General features: G+C 39.5%; 1 protein-coding gene and 1 long non-coding RNA gene across 6 annotated transcripts in view; one reads left to right on the top strand and one right to left on the bottom strand.

Moving 5' to 3' along the window:
• The window catches only part of PDE7B (phosphodiesterase 7B), a 162184-nt gene that overhangs the window by 62069 nt on the left and 78500 nt on the right, over nucleotides 1-21615 (top strand). Inside the window, exon 1 of one of the 4 annotated variants that reach the window (XM_090135751.1) lies at nucleotides 21257-21571. The exons of 2 other annotated variants lie outside the window; for them this stretch is intronic. In XM_090135751.1, coding sequence (XP_089991877.1) covers nucleotides 21334-21571 — 238 coding nt within the window. In that variant the 5' untranslated portion in view covers nucleotides 21257-21333. Of the gene's footprint in view, nucleotides 1-21256; nucleotides 21572-21615 lie in introns of those variants that run through there. One more of the 4 variants, XM_031610814.2, reaches the window with a different exon arrangement.
• LOC116240461 (uncharacterized) lies at nucleotides 11337-21601 on the bottom strand. 2 transcript variants are annotated; one of them, XR_016464346.1, is made up of 2 exons: nucleotides 21464-21601; nucleotides 11337-20335 (listed from the first exon to the last, which is right to left on the bottom strand). It is a non-coding gene; the product is annotated as an uncharacterized LOC116240461 (long non-coding RNA). The 2 variants fall into 2 exon arrangements; XR_016464347.1 differs by lacking the exon at nucleotides 21464-21601 and adding an exon at nucleotides 20753-21082.

Below are 21615 nucleotides of genomic sequence, written 5' to 3'. Positions count from 1 at the left end.
GCTTGCTTCTGCGAACCTTGCCAGAGAACAAAACCAGTTGTGACTTCAACCCATCAGCTGGTCCAGTATACATTTCTATACCCACATGGTGCCTTCAGGACTACTCAGGCCATTCAGTTAAGGTTTAACTGACAACCCTGAGAATGTAGAATTAAATTGTAATGTAAGTAGATTGTAAACACCTCTTTTCCCAGATGTTGTTTGTTTGCTTGCTTCCAGCATGCGTGCCATCAACTAGTACATGCAACCTGAAACCTAATCAGGTGTTCATCTCATCTGAAATGAGGGCAAGTTTATAGAGAACAGCAAACTGGATTTAATATTGTGTGAAATACTATCATTATTGAAACTTTAGGTAAAGCGTCTTTTAACTCTAGGTCAGGATTTGACACAAAGTTTGTGGATGAATACGGAGAAAATTTAATTTAACACTTAATTCAGATGAATTAATAATATTCCAGATCTTTGTTTTGACATGGAATGATGAAATTCTCACATTTTATTCATACATATACAAGATGTAAATTAACATTGTAGTATCTTTTTAGTTTATTACAGACAGTGCTAACGAAAGGAACTCAGAAATACTGGCATTACACACTTGATTAGTAGAAATTTCCAAGTAGGCAAGGATAAATGGTCTTTAAATTTACTTCTCCATCCAAAAATAAAGTGAGTAGTATAACAACGTCAAATTTGTACAGCATTTTCATAACAAGAAATATATTACTAGAATGATAGAAGAAGAGAAATTTATTTTTGATGTCTTTCAGCTGGTTGTATAAAGGTATCTAAAGGCAAGTCCTGCAGATTTAAGTTTTTTTTTTCTTGTTGTTCTTATAAGATATTATTTGAAATTATTAACATCGTCTTTAAAGTAATGCGCTGCATTTTCACTCCGTGAACTGTAGTTTGTGTTTTTATGGAAGTAGGAAGATCTATTTGTAGTTAAAGTACCTGCCTGGGTTCTTCATCAAATCACAGAATGTGCTGGCAATTAGATCATTGGGATATAGGCATTTATCAAGGCTGGCCAATGCACTCAGCCATTCTGTGAATGTTCAGTGAAAACTGTCGTGCAACTGCTCCTATGGAAGGAACTGGAAGGATGCAAAACTAAGGGGTAGTATGAATTATTTGTGTACTTGGTTAGTGACTATACAATGTGACATCAATAGCAGCTACTGGCAGACCTCTGCTGGAAAGGAAGACGAATGGGCAGATGCTCCATTGTAATTTCTTTCTATCAGCAGAGAGCGTAACACGGGCATTAATCCACTGGTTTAATCAGAGGTAATACTGTGTCCAGGGAGCTACAACTTCCAAGGCACAAGTGGAATTGCTGTCATTGTACATTTGTCCTAAAAGGCTTTTTAGGCAAGTGCATGTCACAATATTTTAGAAGCCAAAAGATCTTGAGTTCATATGACTTTTATTATTAACATATTTCTCTTTTCTTAAGAAGAAGGAATGGAAACATCATAAATCATGATGTCTGATCTCATTTATTTTTTGTTGTTTGAGAATAACACTCAGAGGTTTTGAAGTCTATGTATTATTTGTTTCATGGGGGAAATGACATTATAATAACTCTCAGAACAATTTGGTGAAAAAAAAATCTGTTCTTTTTGCATATTTTTATTTTAATCTAATCCAATTTCTCTGTGTCATGAAGGAATCTGTGTTTGGTTTCAGCAGAACCATCTTAGATACAGCAGTTGCTTCAAATTGTGCAGCTCATTGAGACAAAACAAAAAGTCTCTTGATAATTGATGACTGAATAAACAAAGAGGAAACTAAAGGCAGATGTGTGCTGGAAAGCTTTTGGAAATCCTAGGGCAGGATGGGGGAGAGTTTGATTTTGTTTTTAATCAGAAGCACCACAATTCTCTCTTTCCTACTTGGCATTTTTTGTTCTTAATCTGTGTTGGAGAAGGCATTGCTGATGTCAAATTTTAAGTGAATTTCCAGTAGTAAATCTAGTAAGGTTTTAGGTTGGCAGCTGTGCAGACTTGAGCTCTCCCTCTGCAAAACAGACTCTGAAGAGGGAACAGCATAAATCCCTCTAATGCTGTCCTGCCAGAAAGCTTCTCCCTCAACATGGAAAGATCATCTGTAGGAATTACAAAACTGCTTGCACCTTCTCCCATCTGTTTTTTATATTCTTGCTGAAGCTGTCTGAAGAGTAATGAGATGTGCTGTGGATCTCATATAATGGGCACATTCTGCTTCCTCAGTGGAGCAACACAAGAAGGACAGGTCCACATAGGCAGGGACAATGATTCATTCCTGTCATTATTTCTTCTGCCTCCGTGCTCGCTTCTCTTCTACTCAAAAGCTCGCCTGCTCTTGATAACATGTCCAAGCTGGCTGGAGAAAGTGTATCTTCAGAAACAGATGACAAAAGTTGTCTTGTTGAAATTTAATTGTATCGCTTTTCAATTAAAAAAAAAAAAAGAAAGAAAGAAAAAAGAAAATTTGATACATACACGCACTAACTTCTAGTGGAAAACCTTTGGCCAGTAACAAGGTTTAGACTCAGAAAAGTGCTAGGGCATTTTTCAGATGTGGTCGCTGGAAGTCTGTGTGCATCTGTCTTTATGTGAATTACTCTCATGACAGGAGCCCTTGGTGCCACCTCACAGCAGGAACAGTTTGGCTGAATCACGTCAGTCACACAGGAAAACAGGATAATGAGATAGATGCACTAAAGCTCACCTGAGGAATTCCTCTGGCATCTCTGAGTCACATTTTTAGCAGGTGAAAACTGCAATTTTGTTTTGGGAAAAAAATGATCACTAATTTTCTCTAACAAATAGAAATAATCTCTGCAGAATTAAAAAAAAAAAAAAAAAAAACTGACAAAATTATTTTGTAGCCCAAACCTCAGTTTTCTACCATGTTTCTTTCTAAGTCATTTACATAAATGCAGTGACCTAGCTTTGTGGCAATAACTTCCCTGACATTAAATAAGATGGAGTTGGGTTAACACATGCAGGGATGATGTAATGGTAATTATGAAGTTGATGTACAAAGTGCCCACATCAGTGCTAGATCTGTGCTATTGTGTAGCTTGTGAGTGCCCTGCTGGCACAGGAGCTGGTTGCTAGACAATATATGAAACTGTGCTCTTAACATCCTGTGTTCACTGATGATGCTGTGGCAAACATTTTGTGAGATAAACTACTATGGTACTCTTAAAGAGGACTACTTCAACTGTAAAATAAGTAACTTGGTCTTTTAGTCTCTTCAGTTGTTGCTGCAATGCGTAGCAACACATCATTCTAAATCAGATTTAATTGGGTAAAAGGCAAGAATGAAGGAGGGCTTTAGTCATCCTTCCCACCTTTTCAGATTGGTCAATGAGGCACCTTCTCCCACATTCCTATGAGAGTGCTACTGCACAAGCATTTGCCAGTTGCCTTTTAATTATAATTAAAAATGTGTTTGCTTTTCATTAGCTTTGCCAAAGCCAGGCCATCAAAATCACTGCATCTGTCTCCATTTTCTCCCATCTTCTTAAAGCTACACTAAAGTGATGGCTGATGTGCGATGCAAGACTTTGTGGCAAGGTATTCATAATTTCTCCTAGGGTAAATATCACATTGATTTGTCTCAGAGTTTGGAGAAGTGCAAATGTTAATTCAAAGGGTGAACCCAAATACGTACCTATTAAATAAAGTAGAAACATTGGAATAAGGAATTGGCAGGTTCTGACTTCTATAGTTCTATGCTCATGAACTATAACAGTCACTCTACTCCCGGTAGGGCTTGGAAGGCATCAGGATATAGCTGATCAACCAATTAGGGAAAGAATATGGACAAACTAATGACAAACAGTCCCCGTTCACTCCTGCATCACTGTACATCTACGTTAAATTTAAAAAAATAAATAATAAATGGTAACTTTCAGAATTAGTCAGTTGGTTTCAAGTAATTATTTTAAAAATGCAACCCAGTAAAACAAGTAAACAAAATATTTGAAGCCAAATTACTGATTTCAGATTTGGAGAGGCGTCATGTAAGAGGTAGGAAAAGAAAAATCAAAATATTTTCAGAAATCTAAATTTTAAATATCTAATTGAAGCAATCATGCGCTTTGCAAAAACAGCTTTTTGAATATTTTTTTTTCCCTTTGGTGGCATTGATAAATTCATGGTTGTTTTTGTACACTGCTGAGTTAGTTCACTGGACAAAAAGTACCCCATGGGTTATTTTACTGTAGTTGTTATTTAACACGCATAGCAGTTGCAGTGAGTCACATCCAGGCTGGATGTGGCTCTGGGCAGCTTGGTCCAGCGGTTGGCGACCTCCTGCGCATAGGAGGGAGGTTGAAACCAGATGATCATTGTGGTCCTTTTCAACCCAGGCCATTCCAAATAAAAGTTTAAGAGCGAGTTTAAAAGACAAAAATAAATTAAGTTTAAAAATTACAGCAAAATCTGTCTCAATTAAAATCCCACGTTACTGAAGAAGCATTTCTACACTGTGGTATCCGAACCAGGAGTACCCATAACGTTGTGAAACAAAATGCAAGAGCAGTCTGTGAAGCCTGCACAAAATCCCTGCTTCCCTGCATAATAACCATGATGCTACAAAGCCATTGTGCTCTTGCACTCACATTTGCCACAAACTATGAATTCCTTTTTGCTCAACGCCACAACATCAGCAAAAACATCAGCAGGGAGCAGACAGGGATTTCCTGCTCAACTCACCTAATGCTGCAGGTAAGACATTCTGCTGGGAAGTACAAGCTGTGGAAGAAGAGTACTCCCTCAGACAGACAATAAAATTGAATCTGGCCCCCCTTGTTTCATGGATAATTAATGAAAATGTGAGACTGCTTTGCAATTTCCACGCACAGTTTTATTATTTTATTAAGAAAAGGCACTTGTTTTTATGAAAGCAAGGCAACTCTTTTTTTCCTGGTTGTATTTTTCCTGGTCACCACTGGAATCAGTGATGAGCTGCACCTTGTACCTGGCATACACCAGCCAGACTGGACTGAACATAAGGAGACTCCAGCAGGTGAATGAATTTTTCCTGTCTGATGCAAGTAGGATGCAAACACAAGAGCAGTAGTAGTTTCTGAGATCTGTTCACATTCCTATTTTTCAGACATCTACTGGATTTTCTTACTAAAAGTGTGCAAGCAGACAAGCAATTTGTACCCATTATAATTTGCACATTATATAGCTAAGTAGCTAAATGCATAGTATAGTGAATTACTCTTTCTGTTGAAGAATATCCTGAAAATTTCTTTCATGAAATTCATGTCTTCTTCTTCCACTGGAAATACTGCTCTGATTCTGTCACAGTATAAAATGTTACTGGACAAACTTCATTCATGTTATCTTCTAATCCATTCTTATCAAACATTTTAATCATAACATTTGCTGTTTTAATAACAATTTTCAGTCTTTATTACTTATGAGATCTAGGGCTAATCAGAAATGTAACGTTATTTGAGAGTGACTGAACCCAGCATATAAAAGACTTTTTTTTTCCAGTGCAAGACATTTCAACCTTTGTACTTTGCAAATAGTATTAGGAAGAACTTGGAATTAAATCAGTACAAATCAGAAATATGCACTGAGACTTCCTATATGTATCTTCTGCTTTGTCTCTCAGAGGAGAACTTGTCCCTGCAATCCACAGCTACATTATCATACGCTATAAAGGAAGAAGTGCAGTGAATGCAGTTAGCTTATTCCCCCCAGGAGTTCCCTCTGGTAGAGTATGCCAAAGTACTCCCAGCCGTCAGACTGTCAGGTCTGCTCAGATGTTTTGGAAGACAGTGTGCTCTGAATGAGAATGCAACAATAAGTAGGCTGACTTTTCAGCAGCCAGCTCTGATAACTCAGATAAACAGTCTTCTTGAGGTAAGAAATGACACATATCAGAAGTTCCTGCCTTAGACGCCAAGGTTATTCGTCATGTAATTGGATATTGTTGGAGAAAACCATAATTAGCCCAGATTTAAAGGCATAAGGCCATCTAGTGATTATATGTGGTCAAAGATAATCATTCTCTGCTGAATCCACTTTCATCTTTCCTATTCATTTACCTTTAAGAGATGTGACCTAACCAGATCTTGCCTAAACAAAGCTGTGATTTCCTGGCTTGGTGATTATTGTTATATTACAGACTTGGCATTCCTGGAATTTCATTGCTATTGCAAAGTAAAACTTACACTCTCCTAATACAGAAGTCTGGGAAGTTATTAAGTGGCAGAAGTGAGGAACATGTACTTCCTCCAGCAGATGCAGAGGTAGAGTAGCTGTAGTAAATACCTGCTGTTGCCATCAAGTTCTGCCTACACATCTGCCTACTTCATCCTGCAAGTATAATAATAACTCTGGCTGATATTCAAGTGGAGAAAATTGATAACTGTGCCTTAATTTGCCAACTTCAGCTGGCCCTGGGCTGCCCAAATGCTGGAAACCTCACAAGACCCAGGGAATCTGCCACTCCTGTCCTCACCTCCCTCTCACTCCTGTTTGTGCTGTCCAGCTGCATTGCTGTCTCTATGCTGATATGGTATTAGAGCTGATTCCCGGTAGTCCTCATCTGCCCCTAGGGACTATAATGGAAGTTTTAATCACTCCGTGCATTGGCTGACCCAGGAGATTTTAGGACATGGCTGGCTCAGCCGGCCCAGCGTGTTGAGGCAATTGGTCGTCAGAAGGACTATCTTCTGCTTCCAGGAAGCAAAGGACTATCAGATCACAACAGGTTCTAGCTCCTGCCCCTAGGGAACAAACAGATGAAAGCTCGCAAAGTTACACCAAACAAAGTAATTCCTCTGGCTCGAGCCAGCTGCAAATCCTAACAGCCTTCTCCCTCACATCTCTTGGCACCAGAAAATTGATACATCTTCTCATTCAATTCTTTGCTGAATCATGTGATAGGAAGTCTAATTCCCTGCTGTGCTTACTCTGTCATACACTAACACACGCTTTTGTGTTTCTCATTATAAACATCCGCAAACCATCCATGTAAGCATTACAAAACTTTAACATAAATGCTATACACTACCTTTAAAGACGGAATATTGTTTGAACAGCTTCTTGGTTGTTCATTTTCTTTTTCAAGTGCTTAGCGTGTAATATGTTCTTCCTTAATGGCTACGCAAATAAATGAGGCTTTGGCTTTTCTCCAGATATTTTCCCATTGTTGAAAGGAATATCTGTTTTTAGACTCTTTCCCGTTTTTCCGTAAAGGTAGCCTTATCTTCTTGGTCCATCAGTAACAGTTCGTTACTGATGTGGAACTCAGGCTCTTTGAGGTAGCCTTTCCTGTAACTACTGTTTCTGTCATCAATTGTCCCTCGAAACTGGGGACGTATAAATGAGATTCAGTGTAATTTCTTAGGCTCATATAGAAAAAAAAATCAACCAGAATTCTTTGGAGATATTTAATTTTGTTGGCCTGTCGTAATGGAATAGATGTTAAGGTTTCTAAGCTCTTTTTTGGCTGGCTGCATATGGAAACAGATAACTCTGCATGAAGTTCTAGATTGTTTTTGGTGAGTGAAACTGGAAAAAAGTTTTTTGATACTGATACTGAGCTTTGGCTCAAGACTCATATGGTATCAAGATTCATTTAGTATCAAGATTGGTATGGTTCTGGGATTGTTTCGTAATCTTTTATGCAGAAGATCCAACATATTTTCATGTTCTTTGTGGGGTTTTTTTTTTTGTTTGTTTGTTTTTTTTGTGCATAGATCAACATGTTAAATACATTTACAAAGAAATTACTAAAATTAGTGATAAAAATCTACTTGTGAAGCTGTTGACTGCATTATCTCACACATATTATTGCATAAGGAATTTTATCTAGGAGAAGGAAATAAGGCAAAAGGATATTTAAAGCAGCAGGCAATAAGTAATAAAAAGGTATCAGAATATATTCGTGAAGTAAAAAACACAAATGAGAATCTCAGCTCTGAGCAAAGAACATATATTGCACAAGTTGACAGTGGTAAATTATGTTTACTGATGACACTTAGTATCTTGAGGGAAGCAGTGTTGTTTCTCCTTCTCTCTTTTGTTCCTTGATATGTCTACTGTAAGAAAGCTTGTAGCTGAGATGTTCTGATGGCCAACAGAAGGACACAAGCATTCTGAGAGCTCTTTTCAGCTCATATTATAGCAACATAAATTCCTCATATGAATCAGTGAACTATTTCTGTTTGTTCTGTTGGAGCAAAGTACAACTAACTCAAGAGCTTCCTCTTCTATGAGGAGGAATAGGAAGGAGAATAATGAAGAGGACATTAAGAATTCGAGAGGACTAGTGTATGAAGAATCAGACATCCAAGATACTTTTTATTTGTCTTTTCTAAATATTCTGATGCCGTTCTACTGAGTAGCCATGTTTAAAAACAGCAGGTTCTATTCATAGGGAGAAAAGAAATTTTAAAATACTTGATTGCAACTGGTGTCCAACCTTAGCTTTTAAAAATGAGCTCAAGTAGTTCAGCCAAAGGAGTAAAGAGGAGATTTTGTGTTGCTTCACTTAATTCTCCATGTCCTACATCTGCACGTATGGGAGTGAGTGTGTTTGCCTTGTCTTTCTTGAGTGTACATATACACACTGTACATACATGAGCAACAGTAGGGCTGGATGTTTCCTGGAAAACATGCAGTGTTCATAGGGAAGTACTGAGTGAATGAAAGGTACTCTCTGCATGTAAAAGATATTTTGCACAGTTTGATAAAGAAAAATCATTAAATTAGAAATGTTATTTGAATGCTGATAATATTGCATGATGTGGGAGGAATTAGTACAGCCAAGAAACATGATAATACACATTTAATGAAATTTGGCTCTGTAAGGAATGATGATGCATTTTATTTAGATATTATGCCACTTCCAGGATAACTTAAAACCTCGGGCTATGATTTTATGATACCAATGTGCAGTGTCTTGAGAAGATATCCTTTTTAGTCAGACAATACTTACTCATTAATTCCTGAAAATCAGTTAATTTTGATTGCTTCAAACTGGATTGCCTGGAATCAGGACACCCAAATCGTCAGTGTTCTTGGAAACTCAATGCTTCTACATTTTAAAATCTCTTGATTCATAATGAAAAGGGATTTAATATATTTAAATGCTTTTTAATGTAGCACAACTGGAGGAGTTCTGTGTAAACTCTGAGCAAAATTTAACAAGAAAATGAAACAAATATATTCTGTAAGGTGAAAATTTGGTATTAAGAATGATGATTGCCCAAGGCAATACCCATCATTACTTTCAGATGGGATTGGAAGGTCTTCTTCCTACCCAAGGACAAATGCAGCTGGAGCAGAATGATCACACACAGGGATTTCTGTCTCCCTACCTTGTTATTCTGCAGATCTTCATACTGATTAGCTCATGTTGAAAAGAGTTCAAGCATTAACTTCTCTCAGAAATGCTCAGCCCCTCCACTCAGCACACAGAGCAAATGGGCTTGCCTCAGCGTCAGCAGCATTTTTTTAAGTAGTAAGCTGGAAGGGAAAAGATCTATTGCAGGTGACTTCAGTGCTGTAGCACGCAGTGCTGGTGATAGGCCATGTGGAGCAATTTCTGACAGCATGAGCAATTTGAGCTGGTCTGGCTGCCAGAACATCTCAGCCTCCAGACGAACCTGTCTTTGTCTGACACGAGCTGAGCTGCAGGTGTAGGCTGTGGCTGCTGTCCCTAACTCTTCAGTTACTAGGGGCTGAAATAAAAGATGAAATAGATGAGCCATGTCCCAAATAGTACACAGCACCTCCAGTGCTTATGACTATTACAGATGATTCTTAGAATTGGTCCTTAGCCTACTCTTCTGAACAAAATATTACTTTTGCCACTGCGTTATTTTAAAACTTCCTTCATAATATAGTCTAGTTACATGGATAAATCTAGCCTCTGTATCCATCCCTTTTTAGTAGCGGTCTCTCCTCAGCCATGCATGGACAGCAGAGTTTGTAGCTATTACCTTAATTTGTAACAGTTCCCTCACCTAGTAGGCCAGATGCTGTTGGCAAGACTACACAAAATGATAAAAGAGAAAAACATGCTCAAGTGCAGAAGGAAAAAAAAAGTCTTTAAAATACTTCTTCAGAATAAAAGCAAAAGCAACTATAGATGCTGGAGACTTGTCAATAGCAAGGGGACTAAGATACCTGGGCATCCCTAACAGCCCTTTAACATTGTGCTTGTTGCTGTGGGCTTTGGTGGTGGTTGCAAGTGTCCAGTTTTTGTGCTCACCTGGCCCAGGAGAAGCCTGCACACGTGTCCTGCAAAATGACACTCAGGCAAGGAGGTCAGCTGGGGATACAGAACATCCAGAGGTCGTGCAGAGCTGCCACTGCTACATGGCATGACTCACTGGCACGGAAAGGTGACAAACTCCTACTCAATTCCCTGAAAAAAACACCATCATTTATGAAGCTGGCTAGCACTGCTACATTTCAACAGGCATTTGTTGTATTTACACCCTTCCTTGCCAGTTACACTTGAACTCTAAGGGTGAAAAGATAGCTATAAATCTTTGTAGTCCAGAAAAACTGTTTGAGGCCAAATCCTTAAAAATGCATCTGCTACTATACTATGTAAAGGTTCATTATTCCTAGCATATTTATATTTGCTTTCTTCCTCTAAGGTAAAGTAACATATCAGTCCATACTGGCCATAAGAAAAAAGGTATCATTTTCCAATGTGGCAGTTATAGGAGGCTAAAAGCCACCTAGTTCTGGTTTCCTAATCAACCAATGTTATCCAGTGTAGCATGGTTATTTTGCAGCTTACATCTCTGGCCTTCATCCCAGAGAAATCAGGGGCAAGTGCAAAGAAGTAGGTTTCAGATCTCATCACAGCACTGAGTCTCACGTGGCCAGCCACAGAACCAGGAGGATCTCCTGAGTTTAGGCAGTTTAGATACAGACAGAGGAATTTCTTAGGATCACACAAAGTAACGTGTGATAGAGCAGGGAGTTAAATTCATGTCTGCTCAGAAAATAAGCAGACTACTTACTAAGGGTGTCTGTAATGCATGGCAGACATTTTGGATGCTCTTGTTCTGACATCTGTGGAGATGTAAGACCATTACAAAAGCACAGTGCATTGTCCTTTATTTCCCTGTAGAGGCTGTCCAAAGGAGAGAGAAAGGAAGTGAATGCCATTAATAAAATGAAACACCATAAATAAAAGTAGATACTCTGTCAACTGCTGAAAACAAGAGTCTTTCAGTCATTCTCTTAACTTATGAATAGTCATACAGACATTATCACTGCTGTTTTCCAGAGCTTCAAAGTCTGAATATGTAGAATTTATACTTTTCAAGCAATATTGCTGACATGTTTAAGCTTTGGTGAGTCCATTTTATTCAAATAAATATTTAAAATTCTGAACAGTTATGGCAGTTTATTTTAGGATTTTGAAGTATAGACATAAAACCTAACATCAGGATTTTCTCATGAGATTGTCTTCCCTGGAAACTACTGAAGGGTAGCACTTTCAGGACTGTTCTCATCCTTCCACTTCCGCAGAAGTTGAGAAGCTCAGCTGACACCAATATTTATTTATTTAAAGAGCAATGAAACACTTTGAACCTCAAAGAAAAAAAAAAAAAGAAGAAAAGTTCTGTTATTTGAATTTCTGCCAAAGATGTGACAAAGTTGTTGAAGAGCAAGTGTTATAATTTAGTGCATTTACTTTGCCCCAGATGCTACTTCAATATGCATCATTGTAATTTAGGGTGCAAGCAGCCTACCCAAATACCAGCACAAAACTTGTCTGGTTTGACTATCCAGCTGTTTTCCTATGGGTCCTACTAGGGCCAAAGGGAAGATATAGGCTCTGAGATACAGTGATTCAGAGAGGAAGAATACTTTGGGTATTTTGCACTGTGTCTTTGGTGACCATCTCATTTTCAATTTAAGTCATTGGCCAAGCTGGGTATCTAAGTTTGGTGTTGGAAAAGTTTCCTGTTTCTTACACTAAGCATTGAATAAGAATAAGGACATGTTTTTAAAACGTCTAGTAAAACAAGGCTGTGGCCACACAGCCATCTATTGTCAAACTGATCTGATCCAAACTGATTTGCACACTCACATACATACCACGGTATATTGTCTTTTAGTAGTAAAGGAAAAAAAAAAGTAATTAGGATAGTTAAATTTGGCTTTAAGTTGCAGGGAAATTATAAAAATAACCTGAAACTGTTGTATATCTGGAAAAAAAAACAAACCTTATACTTGCCTTTAAGCCTTAAATACATGATTTAATAAGTTAGCATTTTTAATCTTATTTGGACCTACTATCACCTACTTAATAAATTGCTGCTCCTTTCATTGTCTTTTTCATGGAATAAGAATAACTGTAGTAGATACCTACAAATTGCTGAAACTATATGGTTCTCTTACATTTCATCCTGGACCATTTCTGTCTCCATAATTTACATTTGGGTCAACAGAGAAACATCTGCCAGTTCCTTGTACTGTGGTACATCCCAATCCATTGGTCACGAATCTGCAGGAAAAGACATTAAATATAGAGCTGTTAAGGCTGTTTGGTCCTGGGTTTTTTTTTGCTACTGTTACTTCAAAAGTATTTCAGAGCACTACAGAGATGTTATCAGATCTTCCTGTCTCTTCTGTGCTATGTACAACATTCCTACACACCACCGATCTCTGTATCCAAATACATGCTCATCTCTGCCTTCACATTGTCCATTGCTCACCCTTACTTCCATATACTTTCAGATAGAAATGTTTAATAGATTGCTAAAATTAGCTGAAAACTTTTCAGTGGAATAATTTAGCAACACAAAAGACAGTGTTCATTTTTTTTACGTATGAAAAATGTATTTTTATTAACATTTCTTTCAGTGAGGGAAAGTTGCTTCTCATTTTGTTAAGACAACAACCAGCACCACATTCTGACCTTTTCTGGTAATTTTACTTCGGTATTGTTTTGTTAATTTATTTAGTCCTTAATATTCTAAAATGTTTATTCAAATGTTATTCAAATACCAGGTTAAATGTTACTCAAATATCAGATTATAGGATCTAATGCAATGTTTTAAAGTTATCTCAACAGAATACTTGCTATGTCAAAAGAAAAAAAAACAAACAAACCTTCTCCAAAGTAATTTATTGCAATATTTAAAATTCTGCTTGATGGACATTTGGTTTTAACTTCTAATTTCTTAAAAATAAAACCAAAGTCTGGCATTTTCATAAAACAAATTCTGCTTTCCAGATTGCTACTGCTAACACTGTTTTTATTATGCTAGCAATTGTATTCTGCTCTACGGAACTTTGTAAAAAGAAAATGTTAAGGAATCAGCAGGCAGCCCTAGATGAGCATGCACTTCTGTTTGCTCTGTAACTAGAAAAGGAAGTATATGTTCATGCAAAAACGAGACTTAAATAAGTATTTCCTCTTGGAGTTATACAAGCACATGTGATGGCATAGTTGGAATCCTGAGAATTAGCTTTTAAGAAAGCAGCTGATGCAGATGGCAAAAGTCAGCAAAGGAGATGCAGTTCATTTTCCAATTTGCTGGCATAGGAAATTGGTGGTTTAATAGAGTAATAGGCCAACTGATGTTTGATTTTTTTTCCACATAGTCACACAATCTGGTAAAAGTTACATCACTTCCTTGCATGCTAGCCCCACTAAATTCTTTCCTGTGCCAACGTTCCAACGGAGGCTGGAAATACCAGAGGATTTCTTTCCCTTTCTGAAAAGCCAAAGTTAATGGCGGTTGAAACCAGTTTCATCTGGTATTACTTGAACATTGTTATTATACTTTAAAATAACAGCAAATCTATGTAATGGGTTTCATTGAAGTGCATAAGAAGATCCTGATAAAAATAACAGAAATCATTTTACTTATTTGATCTATGTCGAGTATTCCATTAAGAAAAAGCCAACATTAGCAAGAAGATGAACTACATCATCATTTAGACTTTTTTTGCTCTAACCTTAGGACATAGGAACAAAGACTCTGTAACATCCCCACTTTTCAAAATGCTGAGGTTTCTGAATAGAGCTACACGGAAAGCGAGTACAGAACTGGAGAGCAGAGTTGTCCCTGGCTCCCTTGAGCACTTTCCTTAGCTAAAAGAGGCACACTGCAATCTCTTTTAGTAATTGCCCTGAGTACGGTCAGTACCTTGCAAGCTTCAAAAAAGGTGACATTTTGCCAAGTCTGTACTTATAGAGACAAGACGGTGCCTATCATTCTAAGAATCTGATCTTGGTTTCTGAATTAAGCATCTTCAGAGCACAACAGCAAGTGGCTGAAAATGTGTGTGGGAGTAATTACTCTAATGTTTAGCCCTCTCTTCTCCCAGAGGTGACTGAAAAGTTTGTTGTTGTTGTTGTTGCTATGGGCTCTCCGTCAGTAGAGGAAAAGCCACACAGAACAACCAAAATGTCTTAAAACTGGGAGATGTAGTAACTGGTATGCCTTGTGATTGACTTCATGTATGATATTGCAGGCCTTAGAAAAATAGGGCTTGGAAGTACTGAACAGCTAGTTAAAGTAAAAAATAAAAAATCCTAACAGATATCTTAGGAAACATGTGGGTTTACATATGGTCAGGATATCTTGGAAGGTGCACCACAGCTGGAACTACATTACTGAGAGCAGCATGCCCAATAAGCCGGTTTTTCCAGAAAATGTCTCTTCCATCTGCAACCCACTGGATGCCTTTAACCAGTTATAGATAGAATTTTCTCCTAGATTACCTACTCAGAGACTTTTCTTTCTGCAGCATCAAGATTATATTTGGACTGGAATCTCTAATGCAGGAAAAGAACCAACATATGTTTTTGTGACTATCAATGTGGTTTGACAGCACAGTCATAAAGTGCCAGAACAGGGTGACACCAGAAGTCCATTGTTGCTAATTCCACTGGAGCTATATTACACAAATGCATTTGTAAGAAGCTCTGAGAGCTTGGTTACTAGTAAATATGGCCTGATTTTGCAGTTGTGAGGATTTAGATCAGAGGGAGCTTGTTTATTCAGTAGTACATTTGTGCATCGGTTAGACCTTTCCCACGACTTGCCTGTGTCTCTTGTCCATCCCTTCAGCAAACTGCACACACCGCTGTCATGCAAGATGCAAGCACAGAAAAGCTGAAAGGAAAAGATGTGCTAAAAGCATTCTTTCAAATTGTTGCCATAATTTTTCAGTACTTATGTCCCAGTTGAGAAAACATGTACGCACATCCTCAGCTTTAAAGATGCAGTAATCCTTTTGAATTCATTGAGAACATTCAATTATGTAATACCAGTGATGTATGTAAGAGATATACATATCTCATCTGATTGTTTTCTTTCTCTACTGAGTCTTTTTTACCTATTCACAAAAAAGGAATGCTGACGGATGGTGCAGTTGTTACTGTCACAAGGTTATTAGAAAGACAACTAGCCTTTCCATTATCCTATGTAATACGTTATTATTCTCTGCCTACATTTTCAATTAGCTGTAGCATTCTTAACCTCCCACTCCAATACCATCACTGATTATTAAACATCCAACACAAAACACTTGCAGTGATCACTGCGCAAGAGCTTTCCTTGAGGACGGCAAAGAGTTTTTCTTAAATCTCTTGGCTTGACCTTGACTCAGGCTTAAATGCAAGAATTCAGGGAGGACATAAAATAAAGGAGTGTCAGATAGCATCATTCAGTAAAGTTAGACATCATAGTGGTGGCAACTTCCCTCCTTCAGCAAAAAATGAGAAATCAGCATCTTATTTTTATTGTTTTGTTATCATTATTTATTAAGGTGAGATGTCTTTATTATCTTTTATGTCTGTCATTTCCCATAAAGCCCCACAGAATGTGGGAGATTTGAAACTGAACTTTTAATTCTCCAAAGCAGGCAATGGAAAAATTACACAACCTCACTGTTTCCAATTAGTTATGGACTTCTGTTTATTCCTTTACCACAAACATTTTTGCTTAGTTAGTAGTACAAATTGTTAATCATAAAAATGTGTTATCTCATATGTGCTAAGAATGAAAAAAGAACTGACTCCCTGCCCTACAGAAATCAAGCAATCCATATATTTCCATTTCCAGAACGTTTTCCAAAGGAGTTTTTTCACGTATCCACAATAACTAGAGCATTACTGTAAACCTATTGTCTGTCTTTAACATTTCCCATTAGGTGAAATTCTCACAGAGTGATGCTGCATGCAGCTCAGGTAATAACAAATAGTGCATCCTACCTTTCCCTTAGAAATTCCTCTCTCTACCCTTAACACCAGTATGGTACCACAGGATGGTAGCAGGTAAAAAAAAAAATCTCCTAGTATGTACCTTGAGTACACATTAAAAGAATGATAAAAATAAATTAAGAATTGGTAATAAAAATATTAAATTAAAAATAATGTCAGGTTTGGGGGAAAAATTCTGATGTATAGCTTAAAGAATTTAGTATGTACAGTCTAGAGCAAAGACATAGTAATTGTCCCCAAAGAAATACAAAATTATTCATATTTAACGAGGCAGTGGTAATAACAGTGGTAGCTAAGAGTCACTGTTCTTATTAATAAGAAAAAAATTAAAGTAGACATCTGAAATAAGACAAATGAGTAAGAAAATTATACTAAGATTGTTAAAGCAGTGGAGGTACGGGAGGTCATCTTTAAAGCAAGAGGTTGTAAGCTCTGCACATCTCTACCTGCTTATGTTTCTTCTGTCATATTCTGCATGTCTCTCCAGCAGTTTGTTCCCTTGTCCTTCCTAAACATTAGTTGTTCACATTCTGGTGTTCTCCAGTGCTCCTTCTATGCTGCCCTACAAATGTGCAGCACATTTTCTTCTTGATGTGCAACAGCAGCATCCAGCCTTCTAAAAGTTTATGCCATTGATGTTATCACCACTCGGTTCTGACCCTAGGCAAATGCCTGTCCTATTGTCTGTGTATGAATCTACAACCCCAAGGAAAGAAGCAAAGGCGTAGTTTTCATAAGTGATTATTAATTTAAGATGATTCTGCTAATGAGTGCCATCTAAAAACACATTTTTTGTACTTTCTAAAAATCAATATCTTAAGGTCTTTGAAACTGGTGCCTAATATTTGGACCACTTAATGTTTGCTAATCAGTTTTGAAAAATGTAGTGGTCTTTTTTCCGTATTTTTAAATAATGTACTGTATAAATGGATAACATCACTATTTTTTTCATGTATCTACTTGGAAAAGCCTATCTGTAAGTTGTGACACAGTGCAGTGGTATGGGTTAGCTGATGGAATAGACAATTTCTACTTGTGATGAATTTGCTATGCTAACAATTTGTGCCTTTTTTTTTTTTTTTTTTTTTTTGAAACATTGGCTCTCAGAAGTTCCAGGAATAATGGAATGTAACTTTTCCTTTACATTGCTCCCTCAATACATAAAGGCACAGATGCCTGCACTCTAAGGCAGCTGTCAACAAAGCTGTACACTGGAGCTCCCAGCATCACTTACAGTACTGGCAGGCAGGAGGAGGTCGCTGCTGGGGAATGAAGCTTGGGGAGAGAAGCAAAAGGAAAAGGCTGGGGGGCTAGAGAGAGAATCAAGGATCTTTCTTCACCATTCTTTTTCTACAGCTTTTGTGTATCTGGCCTGATTTGTTGTGGGAGAGCTGTTGGAGACTGTATTTGGCACAGGGTGGGATAGCTCAAAGCCAAAAGGATGGTGCTATTGCCAGTTTAAACCATGGCTTTTCGTTTCTTCTTTTTTTTCTTCCTCTTTTCCCCTCCCTTCTTTTTCTTTGAAGAAAGGAAAAGAAAAAAAAGGGAAGAAAGGGACTTGCAATGAAAACCAGAGCACTGGGTTAACGAAGGCCCTGCAGGCTTCAGCGGGCTGGAAAGATACATGAGGCACTTCCTCTACCATCTGGCCTGCAACTCTGCTGCTGCTGCTCTTGGTACATAACTTTGGAGTGAATAAGCAAACAAGTAAAACTTTTTAAGACACACCAATTATGCAACACCAGCTATTAATCTGTCATCTTACTCCCTTCTCTTTTCTCCAGCCACAATATTCCTTTCTGCAAGTCTTTTCCAGTTCTCATGTCTACCTGTGATACATACTGCCTTGTTAGGTTTCCAGATCCAACTCCACTTTCCTGTCCCTGGCACTGCTGCTTGGTATGGATGAGGGCCAAGCCAGTACATTTATATTTCTGTTGTCATCACTTGTGCTTCTGTGATTTGGAGTTTCAGATCTATCTCTATGCAAATATTCCCTTCCAATGTGGTTGGAGTCGAGAAGGCAAAAGAGAAGTTTTAGATGAGATGAGTTTGCTCAAGACCTACTTTAAAAACTGTCACAAAGGGCTGGGTGCATGTCTGTGTGGGAGTATGTTATGTTTTATTTCTGATGGTTTTCCTCAAATGTAATGAGAAGTGTTATATTGAGGTCACATCTTCAAGTTGTGTAAACCATCACTGCACAACTCAAGTCAGAAAAGTCCAGAACTTAAAAAATCTGAAGAGTTTATCTCTGGAAATTCTTATGCTACAGTTGATTTTTGAGGCTGAAAACTTCATAGTATAGACTATAGAATCATAGAATCATTTAGGTTGGAAAAGACTTCTAAGATCAACTAGTCCAACCATCAAACCATCATCACCATATCATTAAACCGTGTCCCTAAACCTCCCAGGCTTTCTGTGAGCAGTGCTTATCTGGTTCCATTATGACAAAAGAGAGAAAAGGAAAGTCAGTCAATCACAGCAAAAACCTCAGATGAGTTAAAGATAAGTAATCACTCAACCTAGTACAATTTCAAAGTACAAGTTCAGTAAGAATCAGATGTATTAACTTACAGTTAGACGCATTAATGCCAGAAACATTTTCTACACGATTCATTTCTTTTATCCACAACTGCAGATCCTTAAACTGACCAGAAAGCAGGAAGAAACAGCAAGCAATCTAGCACAAATTATTTTATTTGAAATTATTTGACATTCACAGGAAAAATATATATACTGCCACTTACATTTAAAATCATAGATTTGATTGAGTTGCAAAGGACCCTTAAAGGCCATCTGGTCCAACTCCCCTGCAATGAATAGGGACAGCTACAGATAGATCAGGATGCTCAGAGCCCCTCCAGACTGAATTTGAGTGTCTCCAGAGATGGGGCATCCACCAGCTCTCTGGGCAACCAATTTATTACACAGTTTCTTGAAAGGACAAAACTATGACAGCAGGCTATATTGCCCCTTTGGTTTCTGACTGGCTTCTTGCTTTGCATCTGTAGAACTGTAAACCATAAAGTACAACTGTACAAATGCTTCACTTCTCACTGCCTGAATGTATCCACAAGGCAGGTACCTACCAAAGTGACGCAACTACTGTTGGCATTAAATTTTCACAGCTTTAATGATATAAAACAATACTATCGATTTAGAAAACTCAGAAGATTGCTTACTGCTACTATCAGGAGTTCTGGTGGTTAAGCACCTAAGTGTTCAGATATCCATCTGAACACAGGGCTGGGCATCTGCAAATACGTTCTCTTCCAAGATTCTTGGTATTTGTTGTATGCAGTCAAGCTGGAAATGCTACCAGGATGGCCTTTCTTTTGTAGTGTTCTATCACTTCTGATCTCTGTTGCAGCTGGGAGCAAGAAGTGCAGATGTAACCAAAGATGAAAAACTGTAGCAGAAAAATAAAATTAATGGAACTTCTCATACATCAAAGCCAAAATACAGCAATTTTGGTTTAAGGTGTAATTCACTCAGTAATATGCTGTCACCTTCTAAGACATTTGTATTTCAGTTTATCCCTCTCTAGCAGAAACAATATTGCTTTAAAAAGCAATCACACAACATCTGCCAATATGAAAAACCTAAAATCCCACAAGAAACCATATAAACGAGAAAAAAAAATCAATCAATTTTGACACCATACATCATGGTATGAATGTGTTAATGTTGTGCTACTGTACTGCGTATCATTATTTGTTTTCTTTGTTCTTAACCCCTTTGTTCCGAGTCAGGATATCCTGACACTGAGGACACTTCAAAATAACAGTACAACAACAATGCTATAATTCTTTGGAAGCACTTCATCATTTTCAAGACAGAGCCACCTGAGAGCATAGTGGGGATTTGCAGCCTGCAGTCAGAATGAGGATAGCTTCCGTAAAATGCTGGGGCAGCCAGTTTGAGGTGGGAGCATTCAGACAAGCATGGTGGAAGGTCCCAGGACAGAGGAAACACCGTGCTGCTTTTGTTGCCATTGCCATGAGGAGTTTGCTATTTGAAGGGTATTCGGTCACTTTAAGCCCATTTTCAGAGACACTTTTCTTCTCTGTTCGCAAGTTTGTTGTTCCACCTGGAGAAAAGAAAGAACATCAACAGTAACCCAGAGAAAACAAATATACGCATGCTAGGAAGTATTATAATGCCAACTAAGATCCCATTAAGTATGTTTTCTGTGATCTTACTGAAGCCTAAGTGCTGGTACAGGAGACCACCCTCTAGCCCCCTGCTGTAGGGCTGGTCTAAAAACTAATGGCTCAAGGCCATTAGCAACAGCTTGTTTAAAGGTGAAACTTAAGTTCTGGGCAGAGTGAAGCACCTCCTGCTCCTGGACGAGCACTTGCCCAGGCACCTGTGCCTTGGTTTTAAGGCTATGAGATGAATAATTTTCTCACTGGAGCTTGAGTGATCACTGCCACCAGGTAGTGTCCTAACGTGAACCCATTCAGGTGGAGCTTGTGGCCAGAATAACGGGGCAAATCCCCCTTACCCAAAACCCCACTTTCAGCAGCTCCTTTCGCTTTTTCCCCTCGGGCCGGAGACTCGCGAACCCGCGCTCCTCCACCGGAGCTACCGCTGGGCTCAGCTCAGAGGCCGAGTCCCCCACACCCGTATAGCACCGCAGCGAGCCCTGCCGGGGCGAGATGGCGCGAGGGGGAAACCTCTCGGCAGCACCAGCCCCCGAGCACGTCAGGGACACTGCCCGCCCAGCCCCGGCAGCGCCGGTTCTCCCCCCCACCCCTACTGCCGGCAGCCGCGGCCGGAGCCCCCGCCCCCGCCCAGGGGCTCGGCGCTGCGCGGCGCCGGCATGAGCCGCGGCTCTGCGCCTGCCCGCCTGCCGCTTCGCCCCAGCTGCCGGCGCCTGGCGGCGGGCTGAAAGCGCGCAGAGGGCGGGCGAGAGCGGCGGCCGCAGATCGCGGCCGGAGCCGGGGCCGGGAGGCGGCGGGGCGCGCCCCCTGCGCGGGGCGGCGGCGGTGGGCGGCCGGGCGCCCCCGCCCCGCTCTGGATGCCGATCGCGGCTTCTCGGGCCGGGGGGTGGCTGCGGCTTCCCGGCGGGGGGCGCGGGGCAGGATGCCGGTGCTCGAGCGCTTCTTCCCCGCGGCAGAACCGGGCAGGCGGAGGAGGACGGGGGAAGAGCCGATGCCCTTTCCCATGGGCAGCCTGCCCGGTTATCAGCAGGGGACCCTGGCCTGGGACTTGCCGGAGATGATCAAGATGGTAAAGCTCGTTTGGAAATCCAAGGGCGAGCTTCGCGGGGCGAAGCACAGAGGGGTTCTGGAGAGCGAGGATGCCCTGGGCGGCTCGGCAGGTAGGTAGGCTTCCCTCGGCGCGCCGCGCGGGGCCGGGGGTGCA

This window comes from Phasianus colchicus, chromosome 2 (genome assembly GCF_987193195.1).
Source record: "Phasianus colchicus chromosome 2, bPhaCol1.hap1.1, whole genome shotgun sequence".
In the NCBI taxonomy this organism is placed as follows: Eukaryota; Metazoa; Chordata; class Aves; order Galliformes; family Phasianidae; genus Phasianus; species Phasianus colchicus.
Note: the sequence above shows the minus strand (reverse complement) of the source record. Positions and strands in the feature narration are given on the sequence as shown.